Source organism: Phaseolus vulgaris, chromosome 3, assembly GCF_000499845.2.
Source record: "Phaseolus vulgaris cultivar G19833 chromosome 3, P. vulgaris v2.0, whole genome shotgun sequence".
NCBI lineage: Eukaryota > Viridiplantae > Streptophyta > Magnoliopsida > Fabales > Fabaceae > Phaseolus > Phaseolus vulgaris.
Window position 1 is genome coordinate 41,395,379 of NC_023757.2, and position 12,647 is coordinate 41,408,025.

At 24.1% G+C, this 12,647-nt stretch overlaps 1 protein-coding gene across 1 annotated transcript; it reads right to left on the reverse strand.

Moving 5' to 3' along the window:
• Window positions 1-1,552: 1,552 nt before the first annotated feature.
• LOC137805932 (myb-related protein 306-like) lies at window positions 1,553-3,194 on the reverse strand. Its single transcript, XM_068605807.1, has 3 exons — window positions 2,804-3,194; window positions 2,566-2,695; window positions 1,553-2,423 (listed from the first exon to the last, which is right to left on the reverse strand). The coding sequence occupies exons 1-3, from the start codon at window positions 2,943-2,945 to the stop codon at window positions 1,763-1,765; spliced, it is 933 nt and encodes a 310-aa protein (XP_068461908.1). The 5' UTR covers window positions 2,946-3,194; the 3' UTR covers window positions 1,553-1,762.
• Between the last annotated feature and the right edge of the window lie 9,453 nt (window positions 3,195-12,647).

Here is a 12,647-nt window from a genome sequence, read left to right on the forward strand (position 1 = left end):
TAAAGAAAACTACAACTTTAACTACATGTCATCATATAATTGTTTTTTCTATGACTTAATTATTGTAATTTAATTCTTTTTTTACTATATTTTATTATCATGGTTATTTTAATATTAATTAGGTGTTTAATTTTTAAACCAATTTTGATTTATTTTTATTAAGTTTTACGGAATTTACAATTTTTTTTATTTACAAATCATATCATTATTATTTGTGGTTCAACCTGGTATCATTATTAAAAATCCTTAATTTCTAAACAAATACAACATACCCTACCAACAACAAAAAAACAAAACACTATTCAATCAAAGAAAAATCACTTGCTTTTAATTGATTAATACATACACTTAACACCATTATAATAATATTATAATATTTAAAATGAAAAAATAAATTAAATATGATTAAAATATTACTATAGTGGTTTGTGAAGTGTATATTTTTTAATGTTTGTGGTGTTAACATATAACCACCTTATTTTAAATGAGAAGAAAAATTATAATCTTACAATTTCATCAATTAAAAAAATAAATTTATCAATCATACTCATCACATCACATCATTCATAAACTCTGAAAAATATTCCTTTTTCTTCTACTCTCTTTCTCTCAACTACCTTTGTAAATCCATCATCTTTCTTTCTAAATCCATCATTTTCCCTTCTGTCAAATTCATCTTCAAAATTCAAACAACCTTACTTAAGAGTCCTCACCAAAACCAGTATCAAATACTCAACGTGCTAGAAATAAAGTACATCATTGTGAACATTTTTATTGTGATGAGAAATAAAGAGGAACAGTTTACTTTCCCGTGAATTTCAGTGCGACCCTAAACTAATCTTCAATAAACTAAAAAGGTTAATTTATTAACTTTTAACTAGCACCCTTTACACCAGTTAGCAGAGCTCAAATTATGACCACTGTTAAGCAATAATGTTTTTTTTTATCAGCAAAGAATTAAGTAAATTAAGGATACTTCAGGTATCCCAATCCTTAGTTAAACAATAATGCTACTTAACTTCTATTTTTATTTAAATATTGTTGCTTCTTTATTATATTTTTTCACAGTATCTAAAAGTTCTCATTAGAATTATTTTTTTTCTCGGGCAATGAAAAAATTAAACTAATAAAAATATTTGAAGATACAAAAAAAAATACCTCTCATAACTTCCAAACAGTAGTAACTTAACAAAATAACCTAAAATGCATTGCATTAGATATAAATTCTAGTTTATCCATTCACTGTTTGATAAACTCACTAAACAAATTCAGTGGATTTTATTCTGATGTGCTGATTTGGATTACACTAATCTTAGGGTGAAATAGGTTTCTTATTCTTTCGTAAAACTCAACTAAAGATGTATTTATTACAAAAATGAGCCAGTCAAATGCATACCTAACATTTTTAAGTTGAACTGTACTGAAGCATTAAATTGTTCTATGAAAATTAAATTGGATAAATTTCAGTGATCTAGCTGGTTTTTATTGGTAGATAATGATATGTGACAATGCTGAAATTCATTGTAACCCTAGATGAATTGCAACCCATGAATTCAGGACAGCAAACGACATTAAACTCTTATTAATTGGTAAGAACGTAGGAAATTGAGAAAGGATACAGATGTACTTGTAATGTACAATTCTTGTTTGTGGAGAGGGAGGGTAATGATTATCTTCTCGTACGAAAAGAGCTCTTGAAAAAGCTTGAAAGAGGACTTAACCATAAAGAAAGAGGCACGACCCTATTGCGTAGCAACAAATTCTAAAACAAACCTAAAGTACTTTCTTCCAGTGACATGCTCATCAGATCTCCCTGAGACTGAGAAGACCCATCCTCAAAAAGCCAATTCTCTATCATCGTAAGAGGCACTTGAGTCTGAGATGGAGAACCATAGTTTGTGGAGGAGCTGAAGGTGAACAAGTCAAAAACATTATCTTGTGCACACGTGGTATTAGTGGTGCTATGTGCTCCCTCACTAGAACTGCATCTTGGTGTATTATTCACCGTGTTACTGAAGGAAAACCCCCCCAGAGAATTTGTTTCGTTTGAGCTTGGAGTTTTCATCCAGTTTTCCATCAACCGGGAAATGTTTTCATAGCTTGATGCATATGAAGATGAGGCCTGGCTGTAGGGTGGATGAGAAGTTGAAGAAGGAATGGTTTCAGGCACAGCATGTGTTGCTGGTGTGGTGTGAAGGGACAAAGCATCACACAAGGCTTGCTTGGCCGTTTGGATATCTGTTTGTAATCTTCTCTCCCACTGACCCTTTGGATGTGAAGAAGAAGAATGTCTCTCTTGTTCCACACCCTCTTCATTCCCACTTTGATCACTTAGTTTCAGCTTCTTCTTCAAATGGGTATTCCAATAATTTTTTATGTCGTTGTCTGTTCTTTCTGGAAGGTATGAAGCTATAGCAGCCCATCTGCAACCATTACCATTACATAATCTTATACATTGAGCTCGTTTTTGACTTTTCTTTTTTTAAGAGGCAAAACATTAATTGATGAAAGCAAATCAAAGTTAATATAAGTAGGTAGGAAGATGAGGATTGCAACTGGGTATACCTGTTGCCCAAAAGGGCTTGAAGGTGGACTATGATCTTCTCCTCATGCTCGGTGAAATTACCTCGTTTGATACCAGGTCGAAGATAATTAGTCCATCTAAGCCTGCAGCTCTTACTGCATCTTATTAAACCTTTAAAAAAATGATAAATGAAGTTAGTAGTGTTTGTGAATGGGGTTTGAAAAGTGATATAAAGCACAGAAAATAAATAAACAGAAAGGAGTTGATGCTGAAAATTACCTGAGTTGGTGGGAACTGATCTCCAATTTCCTGGTCCATGTTCTTGAATGTAAGACACCAACATGATATCCTCCTCTGGAGTCCAAGGTCCTTTCTTAATTTCAATTTTGTCACAGCAAGATGACCTCCCCATTTCACACATATATATGAAACTAAAGAAAATAATTAATCTACCTTGCTAACTAATAACCCTTATCTTTCTCTTGATTCTTCTTCTTCATGAACTCCAAAGATTGATCTATGCTTTATAGATTCTACATGTACATACCCTTGCTCAATTCCTCTTTGGAATTGAATGCGAAACAAGAATTAATACCCAAACTGGGATTGCCTTGCCAGGTACGTATATATATATATATAGACAAAGGCAGCTATATTAGTGGCTGCGACTGCAAAATTTCTTCAGACAAGGTAACCATGCTTAAGATATAATAACAAGGTATAATTAATGCTTAGGATACGGTAGCAAGATATAGTTAATGCTTTGTATGTAGGTATAAAGTATTTTTAAAGTAAATACATTTCTCCATAACCGACGTATATGTATAAATTCTCTTTTGTACATGTAGAATATTCCAATTTTTGGATGACGAAATTGTCTGAATTTCAAAAGTTAACTTATGACAAATATATTGATTTGATTATTTCACATACGTCCGTGGCTAAGTAACACTAATATTATTATTTATTACTTATTTATTAATATTTTATTATTATTATTATTATTATTATTAACATTTTACTACAATAAAAAAATTCAATCCAACTCCTATAAATACACATATAATATCCATAACCACTATATTTAAAAACCATTTTTACCATAATTTTTATTATTCTTATAATGATAATAATATTATAAGTAATATTAACAATCACAATAATAATATTAACAATAAATATAATAACATTAATAATAAATTTATTATTAATAATTTTATAAATAATATTAATAATGTTGTTAATAAAATTAATAATAAATATTATTAATAATACTAATATTAGTATTAATAATATTTTAATATATATTAATATAAAATAAAACTATTATTATTATTATTATCTTCATTATTATTACATCAAATTCTTAAATTAATATTCTCATTTAATATATACTAATATAAAATAAGATTATTAATAATATTATTATCATAAATTATTATTAATAATAAGAAAATTATTAATATCATTCACTACAAGAAAACCATGAAATAGAAACCAATTTGTAGAAACCAAAATAATTAGTTGCAATAGTAACTAAATTAGAGACCATTTTAGAAACTAAAATGAAATTTGGTTTCTAAATTAATTTCTATTATTTTCTATTATTGTTAAATAGTTTATAAATTGGTATCTAATTAGCAACCAAGGTTTTTGCTACCAAATTTAAAAACTAAATAATTGGTAGTTAAAACCTTAGTTGCTAATTAGATACCAATTTAGAAACTATTTAACAATAATGGAAAATAATATAAACTAATTTATAAACTATTTTTTTTTTTAGTTTCTAAAATGGTCTCTATTTTAGTTCCTATTGTAACTAATTATTTTGGTATCTAAAAATTGGTTTCTATTTCATGATTTTCTTGTAGTGATTATGATAATTACTTTTAATAATAATATTATTATAGTTATTATTATTATAATTATTACTATTATTATAATTTTTATTATTACTACATCAAATTAATAAATTAATATTTTCATTTTATATATATTAATATAAAATAAAATTATTAATAATATTATTATCATAAATTATTATTAATAAGAAAATTGATAATATTATTATATTTATTATCATAATAGTAATTATTATTATCATAATTATTGTTATTATTACAAATTATTAAATTAATATTTCCATTTATCATATAAAGTAAGTAACTTATCTAAATATTAGAATATAATAAGATTGTCGAGAGTCTTAACTTATTGTCTAATAACAAAATTAATATCATAAGAGTAATCGAAGAATAATAAGATGGAATATAATTAAGGATTTTTCTTATGAGATTCAGTTATTAGGATAAGAAAAAAATTTCTTGTTCTTCATGATATGACTTTAATGTAAGGATAAACTTATTCCTTCTACTTCCTTAAAAACCCTCTATGTGTAATGTACTAAATTATCTTTTACCAATCAACTAGAAGATTTGTCTTTTACAAACTAATCATTGAAATCTTAATTCAATTGGGATCAAAATACAAAAACTTGAATTCAAATTGAGAGAAGTGTAATCATTACAAGTTACACTATAAATAAGAGTTGTAAGATAGTTACACACACTTTTATAAGATAAACATCAAAATAAAAAGTGAGAAAATATCAATACATCAATCTTCAAGAGCAATCAAGTAAGGAAAAAAAACAATTATTATATAACAACTATTATATTCTTCTTGTTGATTAAGGTGACCTTAACCTCATTGTTTTGTTTGTCCCTATCATTATTCGGTTTGATTGGTGTATAAATTTACATGGGTAAGGAACTTTCCATTTTTTTTTCTTATGTCTAATGTCAAGTGGGTGTTCTTAATCTCATTATTTTGTTTGATTGATATTTCCTTTGACTTAAAAAGGATATTCCTAGTTTATCTTACGCTTGACATTGCACTATCTTGAGAGAGTGCATATTTAAATTAAATGTAGTTGAATTTTGGACTTTGGGGATTTAATTGAGTGAAATTTGATAAACTCATTTATCTTTATTAGTCACTACGATGATGATTTAAATTGATGCACTTGAATCAAATAGTGAATCAGATTGTGTGTGTACCGTAAGTTTTACTTTATAGTTGACTGTGGCTGAGAAAAGTGAAACCTTTAGAATATAAATGAGTGGGATTTGAAAAGCTCAACTATTCTTACTAGTTACTACACAAATAATTTTAATTAATGCACTTGAATCAAATAATGAGTGACCAATTATATCATTTGTGCTAATACGAGTGAGTCTGACCAATTGTACCATTTGTACTCATACTATGAATCGCACCGTTTGTGCTTGCATCCCTGAGTTTGACTAATCACATCATATGTGTTATATTAGTAAGTATGACTAATTGTATCAAAATATATATATATATATATATTATTTGTGTTATATATTATTTCATGTGTACAATTTGTTTTTTATAAAATGATAAAGAAAATTTAGATATATACACATGACACTTTTATATTGGACAATTCTTTATAGTGGTATATGTTACATTATCGTGAGTGTGAATGTAGTAAAATGTAAACCTATAGAATAATACAGTGATATTTAAAGAACAAATATCATTTTTGTTGATCTTTAAAGAAACAATGATGATCTTTGTTGACCTTTATAGAACAAATATAATTTTTTTTACTTTTAAAAACAAAGATAATATTTCTTAATCTTATTGGATTTTTTTTTATCAGAAAAAACAAAAATGCGTGGAAGCAAAGTATTGAATTTAATTATTAACAATTATTTTTCAAATTATGGTCAATATTATTAACATAAGTATGACTTAGGTAAAAACTAATGCGACACCTTATTTTAGAAAAAAAAAATTACCCTTAAGTAATTTAAATGTATAGTTGACGATCTTTAACTATAATTAATTTAATAGTTAGTAGTAGTAAGTTCCTCCTTTTTAAAAAATTAATTACTTGCATAACTGTCAGTATGAAAAAAACCAACAAATTTTCCCTCTCGTTTCGACAACTAATATCAATTAATTTATATTTTTTGCATTTTTTTTCCTTTTATAATTATTTGCTTTAATATAGAAAAATAGCTTTCGATGTAAATTAACGATTGACCTCGTGATGTATGATTGATCATGAAGTGGGTGGATAGTTATATTGGGCAATTAAGTGAAAATAGATTACCTAGAACTGATTTTGAAACTCACTGTTCATGAATGTTACACCTTATTGGAATTTGTACTTGAGCTTGTGTATTCTATATAATTAATCATGATAAATAAATATTATAAAATTATAAATATATTATATTTAAATTTTTTAATAAATAAACACTTTTGAATATACAAATTGTATTCATACTTAAGAAAATAATTTATATTATGAGAAAATGTTTCCCACTAAATAAAGAAAGCTAATTAGTAGTATTTAATTATACTAATTTCATTTTAAAAATATATTTTATTAATTATATTTTATTTTAAAATTTGATATCAAGAATAGAATGATGTTATTGAAAATAAAATACCAATTAAATCTAAAATAGTTTAAAAATTATCACACAAAATAAAGCAAAATTAAGATTTATTTACATTTGATACCTATATTTAAGATTTTATTTTCTGATATTCAATTTACATTCTATATTAGATAAAATATTTTAAAATCTAAATAATTTCGTGAACTAGACAATATGTTTATTAGAGAGTCTATTTGTTTCAAACAATAGAAAATCATGTATTTACTATACAAAAAATGAAAAGTACTGAAAAAAAATATTATAAAAAAACTATAATCAATTATAAATGTTAACATTTTATTTATAATTATATTTGTTATAAATACTTAAAATAAAAATATTTAAGTGATAAATAAAATAAACGAAGTTAAGTTTTAATGATTTTAAAGTAATTAATTTATTTATTTAAAAATATTTTTTTATTTATTAAATTTTGTAACACTTTTTATTTTCACTTAAAAATTATTTTAACTTTAATTTATAATTTAAAAAATTATTTTATTAATTACTTTCTAAATGTATTAATTTATAAAAAGTATTTTACCAAATCAATTATATTTTTTTCATTTTTTTCTTTTTTTCTCTTAATCCAAACAATCTATTCTTTTTATTTTTAGTCCGTTCTTTTTATCTGAATTAGAAACCACTAAAATAGTTAAAATTTTGACGGTTGAAAAATACTAGCCATATTCCATAATTTGTGATAGAAAATATATTAGAAGAAAATTATTAAATACTAAATAAATTTAGAAATAAAAATAATTAATTACTATATTAACTAAATTAGATAGTAATGTAGAAATTAAAAAATTATTTATATTTAAAGTAATTTTTATTATTAATACAAATTTATAAAATAATTTATAAATTTATATTTAAATTAATTATTTAAGTTTTAATTACTAATATTTTAGATTTTGAATTAGTTTCTAAAAGAGTAATAGAGACTAATTTAAAATATAAAATAGTTAGTAGTTAAAACTTTGGTAGCTAATGGTTAAATACCAATTTAAAAATCATTTTATAAATTTTAATTAATAATAAAAACTAATTTAGATATAAAAAGTTTATTTAGTTTATAAAATATCTCTAATATAATTATTTTGGTTTTTAAAATTAATTTTTTTTAATGAGTTTTTTTTAGTGATAAAGATTGAAAAGTACATTTTGGTGTAACCGATAATGATTAAAAACATAAGTTAGTTAGTTAGTTTTATTGTTTTAACTTTAAAAAAAAAAAAAAAAGATGATTAAGATCTTGGAGTGGCAATGGATTGGGTGAAAAATGAAGTTTTGATGGCTGAGTTTGATTTAAACTTTGCTTTCGTTTTGATGAGGCAACAATAATAAAATATAATGAAATAGCTATTTCAATAGTTGGAATGTATTGAGGTAGAAATTTGGAGTTATAGGAATGAAATGTTTTTAATATAATTGTTAGTGTAGGGGACCGATTTTAAGAGAATGATACTAAAACAGCTCATGCACTAGTGTCTCTCACATTATACCATAACCCAATCCCACGTTCCTTTTAATTAATGGTGTATTCATTGCCTTTCCTCCGTCACATCATTATTTTTATCACCCAAAAACAATTGCTTTATGCAAATTCAACAATTCATACAATACTAAAAAATATTATTTAGTCATAACTTTCTCACCGATCAAACTAAATTGATCCAGAAAGTGATTTATTTTATAACTGCAAATTAACTATTGATTTGATTTTTATCATTAATTTATATTAATTTAATGATCAAAATTAAATTAATCGTTAAATATAAATATATTATTATAAATTAATAATTAATTTAATTTCCGTTATTAAATCTTAACAAATCAGCAATTAAATTTAATTTTTGTCGTTAATTTACATTGGTTTAATCAAAATCAAATTAGTCATTAAATATAAATATATCACTATAAATTAGTGATCTTATTTTTATTGTTAAATTCTTATAATTCAGGATTGAATTTGGTTTCAACCACTAATTTATGAGACTGAAATTAAATTGGTCGCGAAATATAAATATATTATTACAAATTAACAATCGATTAATAATTATTTTATTAATATAATTATATTTATTTTATTTTTATTATTATAATTATTTAATATACTAATAATATGTAATGATAATATTAATATAATATAAAATATATTACAAGAAAATCATGAAATAAAAACCCGTTTTTAGAGATAAAAAATAATTAGTTGCTATAGTGATTAAATTATATATCATTTTAGAGAATAAAAAAAAATTGGTTTATAAATTAGTTTCTATTGTTGTTAAATGGTTTTTAAATTAGTGTCTAATTAACAATCAAGGTTTTTGCTACCAAATTTAGATCTAAATAATTGGTAGCAAAAAATCTTGGTTGCTAATTAGACACAAATTTAAAACTCATTTAACAATAATAGAAATTAATTTAGAAACAAAAAAATTTTAGTTTCTAATTTAGTCATTATAGTAACTAATTATTTTTTGTCTCTAAAAATTAGTTTTTATTTCATGATTTTCTTATAATGTATTTTGAAGGTGCTATAAATTTACATCTTAGATTGAAAAATGGATGTTCAAGATTCATCAAGGAGAGTGATTATGCTATAAGTTTATAAGTTGATATGTTGTAAATTTATCACATTTAAGGTGATATTCTTGTGTAATCTCTATTAATATCTTTGCACTAATAATTAATGAGTATTTCATTATTTTTTTAAATATTCTTGAAGGTATTTCAATAAGTGAATTATATTTTCTTATTCTAATTATATAGGTGTTTCTTTAAATTAGATAAGTCAAGATATTTAGTTTAAAATCTAGCTCAAATTATATGTATTATTTAAATATATATTTGAGAATAATGGAACTAACATACAATTTTTGTGTTTTTCTGTATTTCATTTTCTCTCATTATCTTAAATGTTTTTTAGTTTTTGGTGTTCATTCAATGTTTACTTGATTACTCTTGTCATCAACCCTTTTAAGAAAAAATATCTTTAAAATTTTTAAAGGGTCAATTTTTCAATTAATTCATCCCACTTGGTTGTATTTTTAGCTATTATTTGTTTTTATAATGTAGCATTTTTAATTACGTTAATGACACCAACAACTTGAATGATTATTTAAAATATAGGGATATTTTTATCATTTTCATAATTCTAGAAACTAATTAGTCTAACTTACGTTATACAGGGAGTAGATTAATTAATCATTTAGTATTTCCAAGACCATATTTTCTTTATTAATTTTAGGAATAATTTGTAAATAAATGAAGAAATGTTACTACGATTCTTGTGTTGTCCCATTCTGGTACCTGAAATGAGTTCCTCAAACTTTTGAAACTGTTTCCTTCCCATTGACTATTCTGCATCAACAATTGGTGCTAATGCTTCAAAGCAATTCAATATTTTGTAAGACATGACGACAAAACCAATTTTGACCACTACTTTTGCTAGTACGGTCTATATTATGAATATCTGATAATGGTGAAAATGAGATTATGTGATAAATATAAATATTAAATTTTGTTTAAATAATAAAAATTACTTTTGATATTTTTTTAGAAGCTACCTAAATCTACAGGGAAGTTGGAGATGGGGAACAGGCAATGGGGTTTGGATTCATTAATTTCAACAATTTCAGATTAAGGTTCGTTACTCATCTGCTACAAAAGTACTTATTACCTGCATATTTCTTGTCAAAAAATTTAGGCACAAATTTTCATATAAATACTTTCAGTAGAAAATATTTCATATCCATGTCAATTTTTAATGTGAAAGTTTTCCTACAGAATACCTGTACTTGTGTAAAGTTATTCGTAAAAAATTATTGTAATTTCCTTTGAAATTATGGTAAAAATACATGTTTTTTAACTAGAATGGTGTGATTTTGTTACTTTATTATTAAAATAAGTAGAATTTTTTTTGTTTGGGTAAGTCGTGTTCGTTGGAATAATTTCGTTTGGAGGAAGTATTATTAGTGTAAGATGATTTCAGATTATATAGTAAAGTTTTGTCATTGTAGAATCACTTTAATTAAAAAATTACAGAATTTAAGTCACGTATGACATGTAGGACTTTGATTAAAATGTGGATTAAGGTTAATTGGAGTACTTTTTGTTTGACATGATCTTAGTGTTGAATAAAAGTAATTATGACTCTAACAACTTCAATTATTTTTATTTAAAATCGAACTCGTGTCAATCTGGTATAATTTTAATTTTGTGTAAATTTAGTGACTGTGGATAATTTGATAAGTTAAAATAAGTATTAGCTTTATTATTTTAGTAATTTGTATAGTTTAATAAATTAAAATAAGTAATAATTTATTTTAAATTTGTGTGTAAATAATATATGACGTAAATAATTTGTGTATTAAAAATTTAGTTAGCACTTGATTTTACAATACTTTAATGAATTAGATTAAATATTATTTAATAAAATTTATTACATCATTAATGAGTATGTATATTTTGGTTTATATTATTTTATTGATTAAAAAATGTGATTAAATAGACTAAAATAAGAAGAAGAGTATTAGATTAAATAAATTACATTAAATATGGATGATAATAATAATTGTTTTTAATACATAAACAAAAAGAAACTATGTATGAGATGTTGTGTCATGTGATGGTCTTTTTCTATGTCTTTGATAGCGTCGTTGTCACTAATATTTGCTATTAGCAGGTTGTGGTATTATGTTTTGATTGGTTGTCGTCAGATGGATTATCAAACTCGTGTGAAGTCATGTCACATTGCTAGTCAACTTAAATTTATCAAACCCGTGTGGTATTAATTTCTGTTAAATTGAATTCCTTCAATTACACGGTTATGTTGATCATTTCACATAGTTAACCAGCTTGCATGATATTGTGGTAACTATTCTTCCTCTCATGTCCTCTTTGTGCGTTTGATCAGACATAAACAAAAATTTCACATCCCTTAAATTAACAGAAAGCTAACATAATGTCTTAGACAAAATATTAACAGAAAGCTAACACAATGCCTTAGAAAAATTGAAAGCATCCAAGGGTGGCATGACTTTAGTGTTAAATAAAAACAACTAAATTCATTAGAATCATGCACAATTTTGGTTATTTTTATTTAACATTGAAGTCGTGTCACCTTGCACGACTTCAATTAAACTCTAATCAAATTTTTAAAATTGAGAAACGATTTGAATTCTTAAAATTTTGAACCACGGTCATCCTACCATTGATGACTTTGGTGTACGGTTTATCCAAACTGAAATCATCTTGCACTAACATAACTTGTTTTAAATGAAGTCATGGCAACCAGACCTGACTTATCTAAAGTTATAAATAATTTTTTTGTCCATTTTGATAATAAACAAAATAAATTGTACCATTTTAGTGTAATATATATGAATAATATAAAGTGTTTTTTTAATAAAATAATATTTTTAACACTATTATAATACTACTTGTATAAAATATATTTTATTATAATATATAAGAATATTTTTTTGTACAAGATCTTACATTATTTTTGGTAGGTCCTTCCATAACATGTAAGATATAAGTTTTTATTAGGATCAATGATTTTTCATTTTTTAATAGAAGAGAAGTTAAAATATAGTATTTTATTATTTTAAAGATATTGAGTTATAGTATAA

Coding starts and splice junctions, on each gene's coding strand:
- LOC137805932 (XM_068605807.1), bottom strand. CDS start 2,945: ATGTGTGAAATGGGGAGGTCATCTTGCTGTGACAAAATTGAAATTAAG. Junction 2,696..2,803: donor ATCAGTTCCCACCAACTCAG/GTAATTTTCAGC, acceptor ATTTTTTTAAAG/GTTTAATAAGATGCAGTAAG. Junction 2,424..2,565: donor CAAGCCCTTTTGGGCAACAG/GTATACCCAGTT, acceptor TAATGGTTGCAG/ATGGGCTGCTATAGCTTCAT.